Raw genomic sequence first — 26369 nt, forward strand, 5'->3', positions numbered from 1 at the left:
CATGAGAAGTGTAAACTAAAATTAGACCGGAAACACTTGGAATAGACCACCCCACAACAGGGGGGTAGTATAACTTGATACCTCGATTATTCAAACTTACCTTGTTTTCTATGACGGAAACAGAAGTTTCGTATTCTCTATAAGTATCCCGTATTGTGTGAACTGACAATTTTCAACAACAAAGCCGTATTTTTAACGGGCAATGTAACTTCATCAATCAGAATACCTGAGTCCACCAATGTTATGTTTTGACTCTCCGACGTTGCGCGGGTCAATAATAAATTATTCATTCATAGATATACTAGTAGTTAGCGGAACGACTCGCCTTGCCAAGTTATCAGTGGGGATTCTTGAATGCATCGCTGGCCGCTGTCATCACTGGAGTTTACGACTGAACAAACCACATTCTATCTATGTGCGGGGCAAGCTTGTGAATCACTGGCAGTGGTAGGCAAATTGAACTCCTGACACAGCAGAACCAACTGGCACCAGAAGCGTGATATAATGACAGTTTATATTGTCCACGGTGACCTAACCTCCAGGGATACCAGAAAATACCATCACACTTTGTCCTTCATATCTTTGCACATGAAATTTAACCAATATATCCAGGCAGTTCAGAGGCAACATTCAAATGGCCGCCATTTCAGTGCTATAAGCTATTCGCCAATCACGACATGCGTTGCGTCAGCTGGTTATTCACGTAATAAGAGTCCTCCTATTGGCTCAAAGTTCTAATCGTCGCAAAAATTGTCGTCTGCCAGTGGGTGTTAATCAGTCCTGTAATCTGAATAATAATTGAAATATATCCCAGTTACTCTGTAAAGACGGCATATATCCACGTTCCTGGGCTAAATTTTAAAGGTCTCCGTGATGGATGATTGCTAAACTTCTAATTTGGTCCACACATTTGTTATGGTTCATCGAAATTTGTCACTGTATGTATGAAAACCATTTTCGTTATAACAAGTTGATGTAATCTGGTTTGTATTCTTTGTTTTCGGTTCCTCTGAAAGATTGCTTTTTGCGCTGTATTCAAGACCAGGGGATATGAATGGCCGATTCACAAATAATCACGTTAATGTACCACGAGTTAACTATTCAGTTGTTTCGTTTTTATTCAGATAAAGCTGTGGTTTATTTCGACTCGACAATCTCCGACAGATTGCTCCATCCCAATACATACTGTCAGGCCTGTTTGTATAGATCATCATGCAAAAAACTCAACAACGAGAGCATGAGAAACAGCCATTCTTCAAGCCATTGAATGCAAATTCAAACAACTCGAACTTCTTTACTATGAACGCCCGGGAATCAAGTTCCGAATCCACCAGCAACCCTGCTTCGTTTTTCCAGGTATCTATTCATTATAATAAACTCACAATTTGAAAGTTGTCGTTGCATTAAATTTCATGGCCTTGAGACAAAAGTCCCATGGGGGTAGACTGTAGTATCATTAAACGACAACCACTTTTCTTTTCATATATTCCGATGCTAATCACTGAATTATCAAATTCAATGTGGAAATTTATTATTTCACTGTTTGATTTGCTAATTAATAAGACCACATTTCTGATCCCCTGTCAAACTGATTCAATCATGTGTATTTTGTTGAACTCTTTTAATGCAGGTATCTAACAGCAATTGTACATCAGAACTCAAAATTACTACCATTGTTCCCTTTATGTATCAAGCCATTTGATTGATTGTTGTATTTACCGGTATACAGACTTGTAATAAGCCAATGAGATGACTGATTTTTTGATTTTGCATCATTATTTAACCTGAATCTAGCATCTCAAAGAATAATGTGAAATGCAAGCATGCAAAGTTCCAGTGCCGTTTCTATTGGGACAAATCTAATTCCAATTTTGACAAGTTATTTTGCGGTAAACCCGGCTTTCGCGGAAATGCATGTTTTGCCATTCTTTGGTATTCTGAAAGTTTTTTTTTTTTTTTTGAAAAAACACCAACAAATAAACAAGGAACTGACTGTATGCATGTCTGCTACCATAACAGAGACATAGCAAAATTATTTAAATGCCACAACAGTCATTAATATGTCGCAATTCCAATAACTGATTATAAAACCAGCTTTAGGCTTTAAATAGGTTTCTGAATTTTAAATTTTCTCCTGGTTCTTCCATAGATTGGTACCTTCGTCAAAATTAACCTGATCAAGGTATAATGTACAATTTGGAAGCTATTTTTATTTTTCTCAAATTAGGTTAAAATCCCTTTTTTTTATTTTGTCCATTATGCTTTGTTGGTAACTTGATAAATTCATGTTCAAAAGTTTCATGGGTACCGGTATAATCATATATATAGGTTTAAATATTGGTAGATAAGTTATGGGTATATTTGTAAATATAGGTTTAAATTCTGTTAGATAAGTTATGGTTAGTATTTAGGTAAACTTAAAATCAATTGCTCATTGAAGCTTGCTTTTGAAAACAGTAAGAAAGCTGGGCTGTGTTTGCAAAAAATGATATTTACCAATGACCAGTCAGGAATTTTACTTCTGCCCTCTATCAACACTATTTGTTGGGCTGATAGAGGGCGCTTGACATTCTGGTGTACCATTAAACTGCTTATTTGTCAGTGGAGTTACAAAATGCTGCATTAAAACTAGCTTGCTTTCAAAACCACTACATATTTAAATTGTGGATGAGAATGATATTCACTTAAAAAAGTGTTTATGAAAAGGCAAAGCCAGCTGGCAGACAGCTTGGAAGTTAAGTTACACCTGTACTCTGTACTGTACTGTACTGTATGTCTATTATACATGTTTTGACTGTTATATATTCCCCCCTATATACTGTATTGCTATATTAGTAGCACATATGCTTACATAATTAACAGTAGTGTGTCTATGGAAAAATTAGTCGTATTTAAATAGTCCAGCATACAATAAATGTAATTTTTGGTTTATGTACACTTGTATTGGAGATGTGCCATAACTTTAGAAATTTATAAGGAAACCTGCCAACATGACCAACCTAAATCAATTTCTTGGTTAGTTATATATGCATTAGATTTGGGGGTACATAGTCTATATGTGGTAGCAAAAATAATAGTTTATGTGAACTCTTGATATTTTAATGAGCTGGACGAACAAGCAGGTATGATCAAATTCTGTCAGCAGCATTTCTATGGTGATCAACCTTCCAAAATATCAGCTTACAATTTTTGAACCTGATGATATGACCAGAGATTTTTTAACATTCTGACACTTACTTTTGAATTATTTTACATCTTAGTTTTCAACCCACTCTCAAAATGTTGTTCCATCGAATAACTTTAATGGGCAAATTACATCTCGTCCACGAGTCTTACCAAACACGGTTGCTGCAAGTCCAGCTCGTCCACAGCAACAAATACAAATTCAGAGTCAACAAACTACTGGGAGTGATAAGATTGCAATTCTTCACAGCAGACTAAATGTAGAGGCTGAGAAAATCCAAAAATGGAAAACGACAACAGAGATAGAAATAAGACAAAAGGTAACACACATTTACTATACAATGGCAACTGTGTTGATGATGTAGTTTGTAGGGACTGCAGTTGTCAAGTACATACAATTTTGATAACTTTGTATTTAAATTATGTGAATCTGTTCCGTTTGTACACATGGATGCAATATGCTTTGAGATCTGCTTGTTAATGGTATTATTTGCCACAGTTTAAGATTAATATTTCTGAAAATAAATCTACCGGTACAATCTAGCCAGTCTAGCCAGTTATTATGGACTTGTATTCAGTTACTATTGTGCTGCATCATGCTTCCAATAACTTTTCAATAGAATGTACAATGAGGGTAGTTAATTAAGATACATGACTTGTATGCATTTGTGTTAATTATTGCAGATCACATTTAGAACTTTACTATGTATTTAGTCTTTAAACTTCTTATCTCTGACATATTTGCAGGACAAGAAGATCATTGATGGCCAACAAACCATTGAGTCTCAAAGGAAATCTATACTAGAATTACAGGTAATACATTTTAATTTTAATTTGCTTTTCAGTTTGATAAAAAGTAACTTTATGACTCAGTTGCCACACAGTGCACATTCTAATTTGTATTGTATTCAAGCAACTGTGTATGATGACTCATTGCAAGTCTTATTGTTTTTTAATGAAAAAAAAAAAAAAAGTCCCTGACAATAGATTTGTATCCCTTGCATGCACCCTCAGTGACATGGTCTAGGTTTTTAGCCACTGATGTAACAATAATCATAAGGACTAATCAGAAATTACCACATCTACCACATAAGGCAAATGCTTTCATTTTTGCAACATAGATTCTTGGGGTAGTCCTCTGTCAGACTTGTTCATTTCATGATGATATCTTTGATTCTTTAATTTTTATGAATATTTTTGTCATTTTTGGTAAAAAATGATATTTTTGACTTCTTGTTGAAAACCGCAAGTCTGATTGCTTTGATATATGTATAGGTACTACGTGTAGACCTCTCTCAGATTTGTTCATTGCATGATGATATCTTTCATTCTCTAATTTTAATGAATATTTTTGTCATTTTTGGTAAAAAGTGATATTTTTGACTTCTTGTTAACAACCGCAAATCTGATTGCTTTGATACTATACATATTGCTCATTTTCTAATGATATCCTCAGTTCTTTTAATGTATATTGCTAACAGCGGGCTATCTTAGCTGAGAGGCTTGTTATAATGTGCAGATGACATTTGACAAAAATAAAATCGTTTGCTTTGTTATCGATATTATATTTTTTGTTCAAACTTGTATCGTCAATGTTTTGTGATGTCATAAGGTGACTTTATCATTGAGTTGCCATTGGAAAGAATAGGGTATATAAAACTGTGACTATTGCAATGAGTTTGTGCCACACATCAGTGCACACACTGCATTCCATACAAACTGGCCATATGATATGTAAACTGAAACTTGTGAATATTAATAGCATAAAACTTTGCCAGGGACACAAGTCCTTTCATAACCATTCACCAACACTGCACTATTTACTTGCTTACAGAAACACAATTTCACAAAAGTGACTGTCCTGACATATTTGATATATTACATGCAGATCTCTTAAATAGAAGCTTACTGAAATCAAAAATTGCATTTAAAATATAGTGTGTACTAAGTACTATAGTGGCACTAAGCAAATACAGTATTACTCTCCTTCTTCTCCTCAGATAATTAATAACATAAAATGAAGCAATAATAGAAAAGATGAATGTGCACTGTTACAAGATTTTGTGATTTTCTGACGACTCCTGGCATTTGCAAAAAATTCACCCACAGAATTAAAGTAGTTTACAGTAATTTCATCTACACTGATATTCATCAATTTTCAAGACCATTACAAATTTATTAGTACATTATTTATTAACAGGATTTTTATACCATTCTAATGTTGTTATTTTTTTCTATAGCTGCAGAGTGAAAATCTAAGTGCAAAACTTCAGGAGGAGATGGACAACAGAGTTGAAATCATACAAAAGTGAGTAGTTGAGATGCTTAAAGGTTCTTGTTCTGATGAAATCTGAAGCATTTAAACAGATTTCTGCCATTCCAAGAATGGATCTAGGTCATCAATTGACAGATTTCATTCAAACTTGGTACATATTTTGATGCACACCAATTGTTTTTCAGATTGCATTCAAAATGGCCAACTGGCCACCATTTTGTTCCAGATCGATACCTCTGATATGCCTTGAATAATTCAAACTCTTGGTACCCTTGAGCTGATTGCATTCAAACTTCACACATACATCATACATAAAATAACATTTTCAGAGTACATTTAATTTTCACCTTATTTCTTCAGGATCGATGCTACTAGAGAAATGTGTAATCTTCTGAAAGACCATACATCAAAGGTGCAAGAGAAATTATCAGTATGTAAGAAATCTAAAGATGATTTGGAAATACAAAACAAAGAAAATATGGAACACTTCCAGGTAAACAACTTCTTTTAGTAAAATATTTCATTTTAAGAAACATGAAATATAACTTTAAATTGAAAACACTCGTTGGTAACATTGGAAAAATTCTACAAATGAACTAATGTCAGTATAGTCAGAATGCAGAATAAATGTATTTTCACTGAAATTACTAATTTTTGCTAGTACTCATGATTATTCAACCTTACTAGATTTGCTGTAGTCGAAGTGTATATAATAAAATAATAACTTTTAGGTAGCATAAATGGATTTGGTGTATTTGAAAATCTCACCCAAAACAAATTTGTTGTCTTATGTGCTACTGTTTAGAACAAATCAGGCATAGTAAACCAGTCCATGCTCTGTTTTGTTTTTAACAGTAAGTTTTAAATGAAACAATACAACATGCAATTTTGTTAATTTCAGGAATTATCAGAACAATTCAAGACTTTAACATTGAACCACAATAATATGGTAAATGACCTTTCTACAAAAAGTAAGTACATGTATGTGTATTATTAAAATAATCAATCAGGTGGCATGGATTTTATTTATTTAATTAGCACTGTGTTTTGAATCTGACATTGCGTTTCCTGTCACAAGAGTGATTACAATTGACAATAACAAGCAATTAAGAAAACAAGGAAACCCATTAGGTTAGGAACCTTTTGCCTAAGTCAACTTCATTCACCATCACAAAATAAAACCCACATAATGTTTTCCATATTTTTTACCAAACATTTATCAATACTTTTAGCCAATAGTAAATTATGTCCAAATTATGGTACAAAATGTAAAAAAAATATAACTATAGAAAAATGAATAAAAACAGTCAAAAAAATGATGGCACTCAAAGGGTTAATGTGCATGTGTTAAATATCCAATTAGTCTTACATAATTGTATATGTATGATATGTATTGTATTACATACCTCAATGTTGTTGTCATGGCAGTAAGTGATGTACAAGAGGAAAATAGCAAAATAAAAGAAGAGGCCCATCTTCAGGAGATTCAGATGAAAGAGAAGGTAATTGTTTTTTTGTATGACAAATTTACAATTATATTTATTTTCTTTGCAACAAGGTTATAGCCTGGGTTCTTGTGTTCATTAGGAATTCAGATACAATATCTGGGTTTTAATAACTTTAAACTTGTACAAAATATTATCACAGTACTAGCTTTATATCAGGTTGAGTAAAATTTATAATGTACATGAAATTTTGGTGTCAAGTTTGCAAATTTTTTTTTTATTTTGAACAAAACAGGCTTAATTTTCATGTTGCTGCAGTTCTTGTTAAAAAATATGCAAAAAAATTGTTGGTTATTTTGTGAAATGTGTCAAAAGTTCACTTCAGCATTCAAGGGGTAATATATATGTTGCTAGTCATTTTTGTCACTCTAAGTAGTAATCTTGTAGATTACAATATGTCGCAAACACTTTAATGCCTCTAAGCTGGTGAATGATTTTATCATGAAAATGCAATGGTGATATTACTAAATGGATGTTATACATGACCAGGTTGTATTGTAAACTGGAAACTTGTCACAAATACACAAAAAAAACATTCATAAATGAAACTAAACAATTTTCTCAGTCTCACATATTCACTATAGACTGTTATGACAGATCTGGTATGTAGGGACAAGATACAAATGTAAGCATATAGTCTAACATTAACAATTCTGCATTATTACTTCATGTACAGTATGAACTTCTGAAAGCAGAGTTAATCAACAAAGACCAGAATATCAGTGAAATAAATGAGCAACTGGAGTTAAAAAAAGAACAAATCAGTAAACTGCAAGATACATCAGGTATAAAAATTACTTCAGTCACAGCATTCTGTATAAATTGGGCTTCAAGCTATGGAATATGATATCATTTTTTTCTACTTTAACAGTATAATTAAAACAGAAAGTACAAAATATGATATAATTTGTTGTTTTAACTTTAACTGTTTTAACAGCATCATTAGAACAGAAACTGGCTGATTCTGAAAGTTTAACTGATATGCAAAAGAATGAACTAATAGAAGCACACAACCAAATAGAAGAAAGAAAAGAAGATATAACCAAGTTGCAAGATGTAAAGGTATGATTTGCTCATACACATGTACATGAATGAACGATTGAAGAAAAAATTAGAAATTCATCTTGTTTTAGGGTTTTATGTTTCTTCATCAATGCAACTTTGGATGGTGGTTCTTGTATAGAATTATTAATTATTAATCAGTTTGATGGACCTTTTGTTCTTTTCAGCTTGGATTAGAAGATACTGTAAATGAACTTAGAGACAATATTATGGAACTGGCTTCTGCAAGAGATAAATTGTGTGAAAGTATGAAAGAATTCAACAAGACATCTTCAGAAAAACAGGTATGTAGGAAACTCTATGCACGTCCTTGCCATTTGAACAATTCCTGACTTTTGGCAAAATTCCAATTGCTTGTGGGACATAAGATGTAATGTGTCACAAAAATATACTGCATTCCACCTTTGATTTTAGTGCCAAGTGACCTCAAATAAACGCTGCTATGTTTTGAGTGTAATATATTGGTCAACCAGTATTCCATAAATTCCAACAATATAACCATACAATTTAAAAAAACACACAAAAAACAAAAACAGGAGAGGTTTACTGTTTACAGTTATCGCAGGGCTGTATGGAAAACATAAAAGTTTCCTCCCCAAACGCCCCCTATAGTTAATTTTTCAAAATCCTTGGCAAAATCCAATATGGACTACAAAATAGTTTTACCTTTATATTTTAAAAAAGACCAGGTTCCTGATTAATCAGCCAAATTTGGGGCAGCTTCAAAGGGGTGGGTGCTTCAGCAAACTTAAACGCTAAGTCAATTAAATATGTTATGTCATTGGTATGATGTTCTTCCTACCCATCATATTTTAATAATGCCTGCGTTGTAATGTTAATAAAGATAATCTATAAATTGGTATAATCTTTGTTTAAGTGTGAACTTTCTCAAGTGCAAGAAGAATTGAACAAAGCTAAAGAATACTACGAAAAAGAAAAAAAGCATGATACAGTTTTCATTGCCCAACTTGAAGCCCAGCAGCATCAACTTCAGGTTTGTAAAAGTCCATTCAGCACACTTTTATAATGACGAAAAAGAAATGATCCCAAAAAATATGCATGTTTTATTACAATATTATTTACATACCATAAGAATTTGAATGATGTAAAATTATTAGGGTCTGTATGATAACAGTCAAAGTAAAGCTTGTCATCATTATCGTCATTGATTGCTTTTAATTGTACGCAAACTCTTGCTGCAAAGCAATTCCCGCCATAATGTTTTCTCGCAAGACTGGACCTGCACCATTGTCTTTTGACCTGATAGGTTAAGTCTGTTATTAACCAATCGAAATGCAGTGTTGTACAAATGTGCCAACACAATTCTCTGGGAATTCCCAAAGACATTCTGGTAATGTTGTGCAGAAGTGTATCATAGATGTCAAAGTACAACCTGTTGGAAATGATTTTGGCAAAAAAATGGCATGATTTTTTTAAAAATAGGGTAAATGATTAGCAATTTTTAAAAGGTATTTACTGCTCTTCACAGTTGTTAAGAGTTTGTTGTTGAAGCACAGTTTACGCTCAGTTACCATGGTCTTACCGTCTATACATTCACATGATATTCACAGTGATCGATATCAACGCTTTATTATATAAATTTGATCACCGGTATTCAGAAAAGTCAAACAATGCTCAAAGACCAGGTTTTATTACTAGAAAGTCTAATTTGGAACATTTTGGAAGGGATAGGTGCTCAGCCAAACGTGAACCTGAAAATAGAAATGCCCCAAAAGTGGGGAAGGGGATAGTCGAGCATGGGCGGATGGTAGGACACTGAGTATGGTTAATGTTTTTATTATGAAGTTAATTTGTATTGTATACTTTCTGTATTATTTTTCCCTTCAGTATTCTATCAAAACATTAAATGAACAGATTGAGGATAACAGGCAAGAGATTAACAAATTAAATAGAACCATACAAGAACTGCACACTGAAGTAGCAACAAAAGAGGTGAGTTGTTTATTTAAAAATAATAGTATATTTTGTTAAATATAAAATCATACCTTATTTGCTCTAGACTATTTCGGTGATGTGGCATACAATAAATTTGATATTTTCATGGTGATGGCAAAATAAATTTCACAACCTTAAAAACTTCATTGCAACAGCATTTCCTAATTGTCCCTGTCTCATTGATAGTGAAAGTGTTTGATATCTTGGTGTGTAAGAATCATTGCTTTTACATGGAATTATTAACAGTTGAACATGTTTTTTGTTAATAAATGTGTGTACCTTAATTATTTTTCTTGTACACTTTTTTACACAAAATTTTGAAAACTATTAAAGTATTTAAAGAATTAAAATGTTGTTCAACTTAACATAGTTTGGCAAATTTGCTAATTTTGGTTGTAATTTTTGTCTGTGTATTTTGTATTATGGTCATTGATTATAATAATGTTAACAATAGTTTGTTATTGACAGTTGTTGGAAACATCAGTCTCTGACTTAGAGATCTTTAATACATATTACTGATATTGTAATATAGTAGGGCCTAATTATTAGCTTGCTTTTATTTTCATTGATAGCTAAATGTGCTGAATTAAAACCCAAAGAATATTGAAAATTATTTATAGAATGTATTGTTGGGCTTTTAACAAATATATGAATATAAAACATAATGAATATGTCTGCAACTTCAATTCTGCTAAACTAAATCCAGTGAATATTTCTTTCTTTGTATTCTACCATCAAATCATTTTGAAATATTTGTTTCTGATTTGTTCATATCTAGGGAGAAATCAGCGGACTGAGAGATGAGCTAAAAGAAGCTCTTGAACGTGAAAAGAATTCTTATGACAAGCTGGATAAAGTTAGACAGCAACTTGATTCAACAAGGTAATTTCAATGTTGTCTTTTCAATGTTAATCTTAAGATGATGGGCTTCTATTCTCAGGGGCATTCTATGTTGCTCAGACACTACTGTACCATGTATTTCTATGGGCTCGGTGTAAGCTGTTGTGGAATGTCGGTCAAAGGGCAGGTAAAAACAGCTCAAATCTAGAAAACAGCTCAAACTCAACTTTGACCAAATATACGTAATACACATATACGTATAGCCAGAAGTACAGTTTTCTGAGAGTTTTCGACCTTTGTTTTCACCAATGATGATTGCCAGGCATTGAAAATGCCTGCATGTTCATTGTTTTCATATGACTGAATAAAAGTTGCAGAATATAAAAGCCACTATACTGATGTGGTATTTTACACTTTATTACCAAGAAAACATCTTTATAATGTTGCATGCTGTCAGGATTATTTCTGTAGTCACCATATTTACTATCATTACCGATAACTCTCAAACAGTATAAGCATTTATGGTTTATACATGCTGTATTAGGGAGTGTACTGCAGTGCTTTAAACATCATGGGGAAATGTACTGAAAATTATTTTGATGTTATGTAAAAAACTATATATTCAAAATGATCCACTATATTTCCAGCTCTGAGCACAATAGTGTTGTGCAAGATCTGCAAAAAGTGACAGAAGAGAAAATAATACTGGAAAATAAACTTGAAGAATCTGCTGAAGAGATTGATCAACTCAAGAAAGACGTTAAAGTAAGAATATGTTTTGCTAGAGTTTAATTTGTTTTCAATGCAGTAAAGCATATTTTACATACCATTTAATAATAATTATACTATTTAAGCATAAATAAATATGTTTTTTCTTTTTATTTTCCCACTTAAATATACTTAATAGAATAAATATACTCAATATACTTAATATCTTACTCTCACAGGAAAGTCATAGTACAATTGAAGATTTAGAACAAACTCTTAAATCTGATGACAAAGAAAAGAAAAACCTGAAAGATGAACTTGCTGATCTTCGAACAAACCTAACCAATAAAGATGTAGAAGCTAAAACAAAACTAGTGCAAGAACAGAAAACAGTAAGTACCGGTACTCTTATTTACATGGGAAAAGCATCTTCCTACTTAAAGTCATAATTTAGTGGGATATAACCGCTCAAAATTTAAAACAAAAAAAAACATTATTTTAGAAGGTTAGGACACTGCATGATTGTGTTCATTCATTGACATGATTCTATTTTCCGTCACATGCTACATTGTTGCTGCTTCCGAAATGTAAATGAAAAGTAATGAAAAGTGTTTGAATGTGACTAAAATTTGATGCACATTTTTCCAAATAAGGAAGATGTCCATAAGACTTTCAAACATGTCCATAACACATCCATAACACTATCAAACATTTTCAAACATTGTAAACACATTCAAACACGTCAGTAATACTTTTGAGCATGTGCATAGCAATAGCACTTTTGAACACATTCAACCATGTCCATAACAATTTCAAACCTGTTCATAACAGTTTCAAATTACTCTAAATACAGCATCATTAAAAGTACTGAAAAACGCTTTAAATTTGTGAGACATGAATTTTGAGATAAGGTCTTTAAGCCAAATTTGTTTGTATGTCCATACAATTGCTGTCAAATCGAAAATTGAAAACAGTGAAGTTTAAATGATGTTACTGTATTGGGTCAGGGAGTTGATTTAGAGTACCCGGTAACCATATTGTTGTTTTATGTACAGAAATACGTGAACCACCTGAGATGTTATTTATCTGCGCCATGAATACTGCTCATTATTACACATTGAACATTATGGGAATGCATTAACAGATGTAAATGTATATGTACAATGAAATTGTTTGCTGGTGTTTAAAAAACTACTCTTAAACTAGTGTTACCTGTTTTGGCTACTGGGAACTTTTGCGATTTAATAGTATTTTGAAACTTGATTTGTTCTCATTATATAAAATATCAAAATAAGCTATCATTGCCTTATATCAGAACTCAATGCTCCCCTTTCAATTCAAGGGATCAAGTGGACCATTCAAACCAGAGAATCTGTGATATTCTCTCATAAATCATCCAATTGTAGTATAAAATAGAAGTTAATATTTCTTTTTGAGGACAGTCTTTTCTGTCATATCTCACCTTTCTGAGTTCAAACTGTTGCAATGTTTTGTTTTGACAGATCAAAGATCTTGATCATGAAATATCAACATTAACTAGACAGACTACAACTTTAGAAAACAAAAATAAGAATCTTCAGGAGCAGATCACCAATAAAAATAAGCAAAACAAGGAGTTGAACCAGGAATTGAAGAGCTTCAAGTCACAATTGAAATCAAAAGCCAAAGAATTGGACAAACTGTCTGACACGGTTGATAAACTTCAAACTGAACTACTGAAACAAGAAGAAATGGCTGAAGAAGTAAGTTGTACATTGCAAATAAAATATTTGCTCTTTTAAAACTTCATCTCTAACAGAAGCGTACATAAAACCTGACTGGATCATTATTTTAGATGTAGACACACCTTTTATCATTTATGTAATTGCATTCACAATTGATATAGCAAATACAGCACCTATAATTTCAGTGGCTTCCACAATATGGGCATCTCATTCTCATATGAAAATTCTATCCCATCTTTGTCTAGTAATGCACCTACTGGTCGTATTTTGTGCAAGTAATTCTGTTCAAGGGAAATTAAAAATTTATACTTCATATTTGACACGTTCTTAATTGTACAAGATGCATGAATATTTATTAATTACAAATTTAATATTCTCTGATTGATATGAAGGTAAAATTGTTGTCTATATGTATTACAGGTGGTCCATATTTGATCTTGAAGGCCCATGTAGGGTTTATAATGGACCCTATAAACAAATGAGATCGTTAAGTTCTGATCAAGTCATTTTTCATTAGTGAGTACATAGACCCAAACTGCATAGACGACTATGAATAAAACAGCAGTAATGGTATACCACAATATTTATGGAGATTACATCGATCCACAAAATATCAACTAAACAAACCGTAAATACCAATGACAAGGATTGGGTCGCCTTGCAATTTTGGTTTTTCTGTGCTCTAACAAAGATGTGCTTCTAATTTCAGGTTTGGCTTGAAAAATGATACATGAGATTGACTCTTAATGTAACACCTTTTATAGAAATGATGTGTTTCATACCTAAGAATAATACTCTTTATAATTTGACACTTCTTTTAATTATTAAGTTTTGGGGAAAAAATAAATGGCCTTTTCAGACTGAGAGGTCTAATAAAGGTTATTAAAAGAATACTGTAAAGTATGCACAAAGGCAGTATGATGATCGTATTGACTTACACATAGCAGAGGTTGATGCGATCCTATACTGTACGAGTACATACTTCTGTATGTTGTTTTACAGGTGGATGAATTCTATTGTGTTTGGTGTCAGATGTATAATGTGTCTTTGCATCTTTTCATTTTTGTAATATTGGGAGCAGAATATATTACATGGTGTGTTAATCATAACATTGTTATACCCCTTTTGTTATCCAGTTATCTAAGCTTAAAGGTGACTTGACTGAGAAAGAAGATGCAGTAGCAGCTTTGGAAAATGAAGTGAAAGCAAAGCAGCTAGAAAAACTTGCATTAGAAAAAGAGACAAAAGAGCTCCGTAAACAAACTGAGACAGCTGTTAAAGAACATACAGAAGCAAAACAGTCATTTGAACATAAAATTGAGGAAGTTAGTGATACTCTTCATAAATACAAGGTGAGAAATTTGTAAATTCTTATTGTCATACAAGTTTTACATTTTAATCCTTCCTGGTGTCTAAATTAGATATGCCAGTGTAGAACTGGCCTGTATAACTACCGAATAACAATACAAATGCTAAAGTACGTCGACCTTTTAACAACAACAAATTATATATAATGTGCTTAACTTTGTTTACTACCATGGGTTAGATATGTCCTTTTTCTCTCCTCTTGGCAGTGGTGTACTGTATACATGTATGGTGTTCACATGTTTACCAAAACGCATGATCTAAGGGGGTGGTCTCAGCCCTGAGCTTTACGCTAAACCTGGAGTTGAGATACTTAATTTTTTTGTGAACAAGGACTCAGGGTAAAACAGCGCCCTCTAACCAGCCACATTGTTATGACTTGTATCAGTCCAGAGTAGGCATCGAACAAACTTGATATGAGATTTGAACTTAATCGCATATAAATTTAGGACTTGTTACTAATTAAATGATAAGATATGTTAAAATACAGCTACAATATCGATGTTAAACCATTTATTTCCAATGGTAATTCTATGTTCATGTTACATGGCCATGTATACATATGATATCTTTTACTAGTTTCACTTCATATTGAATTGTTCTTGCTCTCAAGAATGAAAATGAGAAGATAGTTATGATTAAAGATAAAGAAATTGAAGAGTTAACACAACGAATAGAAGAACAGGCAGGCTCAAAAAATCTTATGAAAGAAAAGGTAAACAGAAAATGCTTCTTAGGTCTGTTGTCATCAAAGATAACACAGCTGATTATCCATCATCGCCCATCCAAATTTCATCTGTCAACAATTACAATTCATCTTTTTGAAAATCTCAAATTTTGTATTTTTAGTGAATATTTTGATTCATTTTTGTTCAAAACTGATATTTGTGATTGTGAAACTGCTAATAAAAATGGTTTTAAATTTGATAAACAAATACCTTATGTTTTTGTTTTTTTCAGATTCGTTCAATTTTGTGTCAATATGTCAAATTTTGTATTTTTGATGAATACTTCTCTAAAACCACTAATTTGAAAGGTTTCGAATTTGATATACATGTACCTTGTGTGGTTTTCTCTCAGATTTCATGTAAATTTTTTTTTGGCTAAAATTTTAAATAATTTTGGACTTCTACAACAAATCAATGGTTTAAAATTTGGTATACATGTACCTTGAGTGTTGCTTGATCAACTCAAATGTGTTTGTTGCAACAGTACCGTCTCATTATTTTCTAGACAAATGTTATATAAAATGTATGAGTTGGCAGAGATCCATAAACAATACAAGCCGGTAGGCTGGTTGGCGATCCGCTCCGCTCAAAAACAAGCACCATGTTTTTGGCTGTTTCCATGGTGTGACATAAACGTGAAGCTAACGTCGGTTCATAACTAATACGAAGTTCGCAAACACCATTCAGTTTTTGAAAGTCACTTAGTTTATTACTAGGACCACAATCACTCTCCTAGTCGAGTGACTGTGCTAGGACGTATTCTGCTGTTACATTTATTATTTCCAACCGTTTTGCGATAGCATTTTCTAGAATGAAGCGTTTCCTGTAAATGCTGGAAGCGAATTAATGAAATAATGAGATTGTAAATATTTACCCAAAGTATAGTGTGTTGACCTTCATAATAATATACTTCATAATGCAAAACATTAGTCACGGTGAGTTACTTAAATATACGACTCCTAATCGAAAAATATGACCACAGTCCAGAATTTCAGACGGATATTAAGAAACCTAAGAGCATATCAAAAGCATTTACTCTAAAATATAAAAAAGAACTGCAGTCAAAAGTCAAGAATGCCAGCAAATAAAGGACTCTGCCCCACAATCCTTTGTGCGCGTTATTACGGACTCACGCAAAAAACTGTACCACGCTTGTCAAATCTGGGTCAAATATACAGTACGCTACTATCTTGCCACAGTGGAGTGTTCGGTGACCATTGAATTAGCCCGTGATTCATATTTTATGTGTATTAATTTATTCATCAATTTTCGTGACTGACAGTACTGCCCAAATTTTAGTCAAAAAAACGCAACTGGTGAAACGGAAGAGCATTGCCAGGCGATGGACGCGGGGCTCTTTGGCGACGACCGCATAGAGGTCAAAATACGCGTTCTATTTTTACACGTTAAATATGGCTCTTCCATTTCGCCCCCTCCGGAATGTTCTACTTTCACAGCCTAATCGCAGGTTTTTCGAAAAACGTCGAAAAAACACAAGAATTAGTAGAAATGTTCCTGTTTTGGGCGGATTATTGATGGAGAATAATGTCTTTATTACAAAAATGCTGAAAAACCGTGAGTTGTTGCCTTAGTTATTTTTTTATTGGCGAAAAACTGCGAACTCGGCAAATTTGGTTGCACAACTTCCCTTTATCATATACACCCAGCGACACCGATAAAACTGGTAGGAGGTAATACATTTGGGGCGAAAGTATTCAAAAATCTGTTTTTGGATGTTGCAATGGCAATGGTGGGCCATGATTGTTTTTCAATTAGTGACAGCACGACCTACCTGTGAAGTATGAACAAAACCGGCCGGCCGAAACAATCACAGAGGAGTTAAAAGCCGTTGCTGGTGAAAAGTTACCCCAGCTTTAGGGTCAAATTTCTCGGTAATGAAAACAGATATCAAAAATTCAAATGGTAACTTTGTGCCCACACTCAAGCTGAGTAGAATGAGCTATGTTTGAAGTGTTTTATCCCAAATTTGTAGGAGGAGATACATTTGGCGCGAAGCTATCCAAAAATCAGTTTTTTGGCTGTTGCTATGGCAACGGTGGTCCAAAAAAATTTTTCAGATTTTTCCTTATAACTAGGGTTAAGGTGTGACCTACCTGCCAAGTTTGAACGAAATCGGCCAAGCCAAAAAAGTCACAGAAGAAATAATACGTGAACACTGGAACACTGGAAATGTACACACACAGACACACACACACACAAAACAACAAAAGTGATTATAAGGGCAATCCTAGCGGAGCGGATCGCCAATAATCCAACCTTCATATATAAACTATTCCAATGAAGTTTCATAGGTGGTTGCTATACACAGGTTTGACTGTACTTTTGGTTAGTATGCTTCAGACCAAGATTGGTAAGTCCAAATCCAATCTAAGGATGAAATCTGAAGTTAACCTGTGTGACAAGTGTGTCACAGACTCAGTGGGGAAGCATTGCTGAAATTGAGAAATGTAACTTTGGAGGAACCTGGGTTAAGGTCTGCAGGTTCTTGTGTGACATGGGCCTGAATGATGCTGGGATATACCGGTAGTGTATTTAATTGCCATTAATGCCATTAAGATAGCAAGATGGTCACACATGAAGTTCTGCAACATATTATAGTGCTCTGTTAGAAACATTATTATATGTTTTTTATGGCAAAATTAATATCAGGAACTTTATTCTCACACAAAAATATCTAACAACAAAATAATATTAATAACTTTTTTCATTGCAATTTTGGTTATGGAAATTTACCTGTACATTCTACTTATAATTGACAATTGAAGTTCACTTAAATTCACTACCAAATATGAAAATTTACAGCTTTTATTTTAAACTTATTTAGTTGGATCACATAACATATATTGTATACCAAGGTCATATAAATCTTAGAATTAATTAATATGTAATCTTTAATGTTTAAGGAACAGTGTATATCCAAACTCAAAAAGAAAATTGAAATGTTGGAGAATGAAGAGGATGCAAGGATGAAAGAAGTGGATAAAATTAGAAAAGAAAATGAAACCCAGAAGAATAAACTAGATAAGCTGGAAAAAGAAAATGAAAACAAGGTGTGTTACAGCCGTTCTGAGAATTATTCGGACAGTCAGTTAGCAAAATGACTTGCAACTTTGCAGAACACTTTGGTCTTTGCCCAATCTAGACTTGTCGGCGCCACTTGAGTGACGGGCGCATGGTTTGGGATTACTATTTCATAGGGGTTGTCTGCTTGGTGAATTGTAAGTATTATCTAGCGTGCGTTCACAGCAACCATTCTTTATTTTTTATAATTATATTGTAATTATTTTCAGTAATTTTGAAAATCACAAGTTGGATGTTGCTTAAATCTGTCAAAAAATGTCAACTCCTCGCTCATTTTAGTCAGTTGTACCTGTTACAAAAATGGACTAGACATAATAACGGTCGTTATACCCCGTCATTTTCAAATTGCAGTTGAAAAAGTGATTCGATCAAGGAAGGCGCAGACTTTTGATTTGACAAAATCCATCAAACCATTATAATCGAGTTTTCCGTCTGTGTATCCCTGACATACTCACAGCACCAGTAATGTAAAAACAACTTTTAGTTTGGCCCAAAACTGTCGCGAAACTGCAGCGCGTCCCGCTAAGAAACTTTACTTTGAGCCTTCCCGCTAATGACGAGTTCATTAATACCTTGGGTTACTCAACACTCGGGAGTTGTTTTGTAAATTACGCTATGTCAGGTGGACTCAGATGGGTATAACAATTTAAAATAACACTTTGAATGCATATACAACATATAACCTGTCGAGTATATGGTAACCAACGCGTGTCGTTTTGAAAACAGCGTTTTACCCGCATCTTGCAAGATAATGGAATGATTCCAATTGTGGGCGTGCCAATACAACGGCGCCATCAAGTCTAGATTGGAAAAGACCCAAGTGTTTTGCAAAGTTCCAACATATATTGCTAACTGACCCTCCGAATAATTCTCAGAACAGCTGTAATGTTTTTGATACTTGATTAATGAAAACATGTTTTTTATATTGCATATAGGGCACTTCATATTTATTAGCTCCGCTGTCGACTTTGTCGAGCGGAGCTTATCATATGAGTGATTGTCCGTCGTCGTCGTCCGTGTCAATGTTTTACTTTTTCGACTTCTTCTTGAAAACTACAAGCCTGAATGCTTTGATACTTGGTGTATATGTACCTTGGGTAGACCTCTCTGAGGTTTGTTCATTTCATGTTGATATCTTCAATTCTCTCATTTTTGGTAAAAAGTGATATTTTTGACTTTTTGTTAAAAACCGCAAGTGCAATTGCTTTGATATTACATATATAGGTACTACATGTGGACCTCTCTCAGATTTGTTCATTTTGTAATGATATCTTTAATTCTCTAATTTTGGTGAATATTTTTGTCATTTTTGGTTAAAAGTGATATTTTCGACTTCTTGTTAAAAACCGCAAGTCCAATTGCTTTGATACTACATATATAGGTACTACATGTGGACCTCTCTCTCAGATTTGTTCATTTCATGATGATATCTTCAATTCTCTAATTTTGGTGAATATTTTTGTCATTTTTGGTAAAAAGTGATATTTTCGACTTCTTGTTAAAAATCGCAAGTCCGATTGTTTTGATATTACATATATAGGTACTACATGTGGACCTCTCTCAGATTTGTTCATTTTGTGATGATATCTTCAATTCTCTAATTTTGGTGAATATTTTTGTCATTTTTGGTAAAAAGTGATATTTTCGACTTCTTGTTAAAAACCGCAAGTCCAATTGCTTTGATACTACATATATAGGTAATACATGTGGACCTTTCTCAGATTTGTTCATTTCGTGATGATATCTTCAATTCTCTAATTTTGGTGAATATTTTTGTCATTTTTGGTAAAAAGTGATATTTTCGACTTCTTGTTAAAAACTGTAAATCTGATTGCTTTGATATTACATATATAGGTACTACATGTGTACCTCTCTCAGATTTTTTCATTTTGTGATGATATCTTCAATTCTCCAATTTTGGTGAATATTTTTGTAATTTTTGGTAAAAAGTGATATTTTCGACTTCTTCTTAAAAACCAACAGTTCAATTGCTTTGATATTACATATATATATATTACATGTAGACCTTTCTCAGATTTGTTCATTTCGTGATGATATCTTCAATTCTCTAATTTTGGTGAATATTTTTGTCATTTTTGGTAAAAAATGATATTTTCGACTTCTTGTTAAAAACTGTAAGTCCGATTGCTTTGATATTACATATATAGGTACTACATGTGGACTTCTCTCAGATTTGTTCATTTTATGATGATATCTTCAATTCTCTAATTTTGGTGAATATTTTTGTAATTTTTGGTAAAAAGTGATATTTTCGACTTCTTGTTAAAAATTGTAAGTCCGATTGCTTTGATACAATACATATTGTTCATTTTCTAATGATGTCTTCAGTTCTTTAATTGAAATGTGCATTGCTAACAGCGGAGCTATCTCAGCCGATAGGCTGCTTGTTATAATTTTAAAATCTTTATTTAATAGATTGACGAACTTGAGAGGTTGGGGAACGAGCTTGATGAGTTCAAAAAGAAATTAGAAGATGCAGAAAAGGAAAAGTTAATGGCAAAATGTACATCAGCACCTGGAAAACCAGTACCAGCTACTCCATTGTCAGCTAAGCAGTCGTCCTCTGTTATGAGAACACCAAAGTCCACTCAAGCATTGCATTCAAATACTCCCACAACACTGCTCAAGGGTAATACAATTATTATCATCGTCTTTCTACTACAATGTCATACATGTTGCTGTTAATAAAACAAAGCATGGGCAATGTTAACGCAACAGATCATGGGTCTGTGTTGATCAGCGAGTGAAATTTGTTATCACACATTCACCTGCAGGTTGTCAAAAATGTAAACATATGACGCCCTATAGCGATCATAATTAAACAGTCCCATTCAAATTTACATGTAAAATAAATTTATAGAGCGGCCACATGTCTAACAGTCCAGCGGCGGCCAGTATTTACAGTCCAAAGTGGTGAAATAAACTGACTTACAGCCCAGAAGCAGCAAGGTCATCAACACAACAGTTGTACTAAAATATAATTCCTTCCGAGTTTTCAGAAATTGTCCTGAACTATTCTGACAAAGTTGCTAACCTCAACAAAAAAAACACGTTATTTTCTGCAGTTACGATTGAAATTAGTTATGATAATCTCAGTTTCACATTAAAATAACCAAATATTAGTAATAACGAATACTGACATTTTAGAACATTCACAGACTCAGTTTTTCGGGTACAAAATGCCATTCACAGACGGCAAATATGTCAACAAAACAAATTATTGGTATTTTAATTTTTTTTCGAGAACAACGAAAGCTCAAGTATCATATACAACATTTGCACAATAGTCAGCTTTCGGCTTAACAAGTTCTAGTTCTTAAATTTAGTGGACACACATGGAAAACAAACAGACAGCAATATAAGCAATGACGTCATAGTGGTTGAATATGCATCAAAGTGAAGTCAATAGATAATTAGCATATATAACAATAGAGTTTCCTAACTGTACTTCTAGTAACCGTGGTTAATTTGAACGAATGAGCTGTGGAGTTTGACGTCACTCATTGTATATTCTTTATTTATCTAACTCGAAGAGAAACGTGTACTGTTCAAGCACTTTGTATGGGTACAATTCTGTTCTGATATGTCTATGGTAACATGTGAGTTTCTGGTCAAAAACATTAGTCTATAAATGAGAGAATGATTTATTGTGCTTTTTGGTTTACGGGTAAAATCAAATAAAGGACGATCACGTAACGCAGGCCGGTGACACCAGTTCTCACATAAGGAGGTACCAACCAACTTGTCACATTCCAAGCGAAAATTCAAACTCAGAAAAAATAATAGAACAAATTGTAAATATTACTAAATTACATGTCTTTCTATCTATCCATTTCTAAGTGAGACCGTGTGTGAAACCCTCCACACCTCTTGGTAGAACTCCACCTCATAAGACTCCACAAAGTATTTTGAAACCTGTTGGCAGCATCAACAAGAAAAGACGTGTGATGTTTGCATCCGATAATGGAGACTATGATGATGATTCAGATTCATCTACTTCACAGTTAATGGAATTGGATGTAAGTATGTCTACCCTATTTTATTACTATTGACGTATCCAGTGCAAAGAACAACAAAAAATTTACATATAGTACTTCCATGGTCACAAGCCCAGGGACCTCAATATATAAAATCTAGGAAAGTATGGGGTGGGCAAATACCCAAAGACCACCTTAGAAAAGATGAAGAATTTTTAATTCTTACTAATGACACATTTTGAGCCACATTAGGGGGAATATTCCATCTTTTTGGAGGGAAATATGTAATTGTGAAATGAGCTGAGTCAACATTGATTATTTTCAAAGCACTTTCACAGTGAAAAAAATGTTCTTTAAAAATACATACTTTTCATTACAATATTATTTACATATACCATTTGAAATTACGGTGTATATTGGTCTGTGGAGAAACAGTGGAAGACAAAATCATTATAATATCTTTGTTATAGAATGTTAATTTATGACCTGTACACTTCATAATACCTACAAGTACTGAACTTTGGTGTAATCATGTACATTTTGTAACAGAAAATATTTATGCGTACAGATGTTTATTTACTTATTTATTTGATTTTCTAGCATGATCAAATTGATATAGATCATATGGTGCCCAGTCAGACCACATCAGTTCATTTGAGTGGTTCTGGTAGAAAGTCTATGGCTATGGTACTACCTGCAGCTAGGGAAGATGCAATGAAACCTGTACCAAGAGGCAAACCAGTCAGTAGAACAAAAAAGGTAATTTTCATACTGATACTGTGAATTATTACATATATACTGCAGTACCTTGCTCAAAAATATTGGTAGTGACTGCAAAAATATGCAGATGAGATGAGATAAAATAGTCCCTTCTGTAAATTGAGTTTTCATGGCAGTTATTACACAACTTATCTCAGGGTATTTCAACACTTTTTTGTTTTGACCTCTGTGTGTCTGTGCATTCGTATGTGCGTGTGTTCGGACCTGTTATCTTAGAAATGCCTGGACCAATCACAATCAAACTTCACACATACATCATTCATGATATTATACATATGCACATCAATTTGTTTCACGGTCTGATCTAATATGGTCGAATGGCAGCCATTTAATACAAATAATGAGAAACTGATCTTGAATTGATGCTATGGTTCTCCTCTTTTATTTTGTGAAGCATGTATAAGCACAGTGTCATTAAATGTACAGTTGTTTTACTAATCACTAAGTGTTTTTAAGGTATTTGTCATATTTTATTAAAAACAAAATATTTTTTATTTGTTTGTCACAGATGAAGCCAAAAGAAACAGATAGTGATTTTGTGGACTCTGAATTAAGTAAATTCAAGAAACTATTTCCTGGTGATGATGATGACACAACCATGTATGGTGACAGTGTTACACAAGTGAGTTCCTTTCCCATTAATCAGTATTAATGCAAAAGTTTCTGATAATCTGAAATTTGTAAAATCCAGTGAATATGCTCAAAGTGCCAAAATAGTGAAATTAAATGCCAGTAAAAATAAACAGCTTTACAGTACACCAGGAATAAATATTCTGTCATTGTCCATCATCCAAATAATGTACATGGCATTCTTCTATGGGATGCACATGGTTTCTCTCATTCATGGTTGCAGATGCTATATCATGATACATATGCATTCCATTGAACCTGTTATATGAGCTTGTAAACTAACTAGCCTTATGCTGTGAACAAACACTTAGAGAACACAAAATAAACTATTCAGTCTATGAAATTATTATATCATTATTTTAATGGTAATCTATATACACTAACATTCCCCATTTCATTTACTGACAGTGTAGCTTTAGAAATATTTCCAGTCATTGTCCTCTTTTACTAACAGCTGTGCTTACATTTGCTGTAATCCTGTCTACTCAGTGGACTGGATTTAACAAATCAAATGTTATCAGCTGTGCTTTATTATTCCATTGTACAACTCATTGGAACTTTATATGGTTGAATACACAGATCCACAATATTGTGCATCACCATTCAGTTCCATTCAGAATATTAAAATGTCCTTGCTGAGTGATATGACTGTATATGTTTTCATTATTGTTGGCTTGTATTTCTCTTTGGAATACATTTATCTACTTTTTGTAACACCATTGTTATAACTACATGTATAATAGGAAACAAAAGGGAAGAAAACTAAAAAGAATGTGAAGAAAACTCCTAAGAAAGTGTGTAAAGTGAAAGGATTTGGTGATTCGCCTAAAACTCCTAAAAAGAAAAAGAAAAATGAAGACGATGAGAATTTGAGTTGGTTTGACACAGATGCAGTTTATGGATTTTTTGATGAGGACTGATTATTCCTATGTGTCATTACATGCTAACAAATGTATTTATAATCATTTTGCTTCAATCTGGAATGGAAAGACGATGTTATTTTGCTCCTTAAATTTCAGTTAAATTTGGTACAGCTTTAAAAATAATTTGCGTTATTTGTCAAAGATTTTACAGTTTATTGCATACAAAATTCATATAATTAGAGGATTATAAAATCCAGTTTAATTCCAATTTAAGTTTTACAGGTATTGTAAAGTTGTCATTATTAATTAGAATATGTGATTACCATATTTGCTCTATTAGAAACTAATCTACAATAGAAGTTTTCACTACCAGTTACCCTCTTCCACAAATTCACAAAATCTTGTTTATAGTTTAGGCATTAGGCAATAAAGTGTGACTTACCGTACTTGACCACAGATGAACCTATGTCAAGTATGGAAGTGTATGCGCTACTAAAAGAGCAAATATTGTGGTTGTAATTAATTTATGAATGGATTCACCAGGTTTGGTATTATATTTCAAAGTTTTATTATAGACCTCCAATATGATTACACGCATAAGCGTCCTCTAGTAATAAAAACAAATATGACTGCCACTAGGGTTTGACCGGACTCCACATAAAGAAGTTCGCTTATTCTATTTTGAACTTTTTAGGTTTCAGCATTCCCATGATGTATCTATCATCAGGAGGAAAAGATGTATAATAATAAAAGTTTATTACGAGGATACCGCAAAGTATGCACTCAGACAATACACAGTCGTTGCACGTCGGTCAATACACTGTATACTGCTAGATCTAGCATTTCTGAAACTTGTATATTGATTGCTATATGTTATATGTAAATAGTCATAGTGTAAATACCCAAGTACACATATAATATATGTATCTGTAAAGTATTTCTGTATTTCAGAGTGTATTATAATATAGCTCATATAGTAATAGCAAAAAACACAATTCCTGAATTTGCGAAAAACAGTATTTAGATTCACTTACATGTATATCTCAGAATAAAAAGTCCTTGTACTTCAAATACAGTAAACTGCCTAATTTTTGCTGCTAAGAAATTTTGTGATTTGATGTGCCTATGAATTTCTGGAAAGTCGCTGACAGAGAAACTTCAACTGCTTAGAAAATTTCACAATTGCCAAAATTGAAGTGGTTTACAATACTATTGCTTAGTATACCCCGGTAATCATAATTGCAATAATAATCTTGGGGGGGGGGGTAATTTTGTTGAAGCAAACTAATAAACTTATCAAATAGGCAATGAAAGGATCATCTATAGTAGTTGTATGTACGTTGTCAAATTATTTTCAATTGTTTGTTTATTCAATGTTGAAGTAATAAACATCAGTCACAATCTTCTAGGTTTCCATGGCTTGTATCATATATATATATAGCATATAGGTAGTAGACATTTGGGAGATATATGCTATAATAAATGTAGTACTGTAAAATACTTTATTTTCACTTGGAATTAATTTTTGCTATTTTTGCTGAAGGAATAATTCAGTGAAAATAAAATCCAGCGAATATACCTTTTTTTCCCTATATTTTACGTTCAACTTGTCAAAAAACAGCGAAAATAAATTCCATACAGTGATGCTAA

The 26369-nt window shown here is 33.0% G+C and overlaps 2 protein-coding genes across 2 annotated transcripts in view; one reads left to right on the forward strand and one right to left on the reverse strand.

The window, feature by feature from the left end:
- Positions 1 to 664, reverse strand: part of LOC100374590 (protein kinase C-binding protein NELL1-like) — a 68733-nt gene extending 68069 nt beyond the window's left edge. The window contains exon 1 of the mRNA XM_085506364.1: positions 101 to 664. The gene's annotated coding sequence lies outside the window, so the exon portion shown is untranslated. The remainder of the gene's footprint in view (positions 1 to 100) is intronic.
- LOC102805622 (uncharacterized) lies at positions 309 to 24944 on the forward strand. Its single transcript, XM_085506363.1, has 25 exons — positions 309 to 447; positions 1125 to 1356; positions 3261 to 3503; positions 3931 to 3996; positions 5424 to 5491; positions 5819 to 5951; positions 6360 to 6429; positions 6887 to 6960; positions 7640 to 7748; positions 7901 to 8025; positions 8193 to 8309; positions 8903 to 9019; positions 9874 to 9978; positions 10760 to 10863; positions 11469 to 11586; positions 11769 to 11921; positions 13032 to 13271; positions 14390 to 14605; positions 15232 to 15333; positions 18271 to 18417; positions 20885 to 21098; positions 22310 to 22488; positions 23047 to 23205; positions 23735 to 23848; positions 24600 to 24944. Exons 2-25 carry the CDS (start codon positions 1213 to 1215, stop codon positions 24774 to 24776), a joined length of 3294 nt encoding a protein of 1097 aa, XP_085362489.1. The 5' UTR covers positions 309 to 447; positions 1125 to 1212; the 3' UTR covers positions 24777 to 24944.
- The last annotated feature ends 1425 nt before the right edge of the window (positions 24945 to 26369 follow it).

Source organism: Saccoglossus kowalevskii, chromosome 12 (assembly GCF_978046115.1).
Source record: "Saccoglossus kowalevskii chromosome 12, keSacKowa6.1, whole genome shotgun sequence".
NCBI classification, from domain to species: domain Eukaryota; kingdom Metazoa; phylum Hemichordata; class Enteropneusta; family Harrimaniidae; genus Saccoglossus; species Saccoglossus kowalevskii.

Coding starts and splice junctions, on each gene's coding strand:
- LOC102805622 (XM_085506363.1), top strand. CDS start 1,213: ATGCAAAAAACTCAACAACGAGAGCATGAGAAACAGCCATTCTTCAAG. Junction 11,922..13,031: donor TAGTGCAAGAACAGAAAACA/GTAAGTACCGGT, acceptor TTGTTTTGACAG/ATCAAAGATCTTGATCATGA. Junction 23,849..24,599: donor ATGGTGACAGTGTTACACAA/GTGAGTTCCTTT, acceptor CATGTATAATAG/GAAACAAAAGGGAAGAAAAC.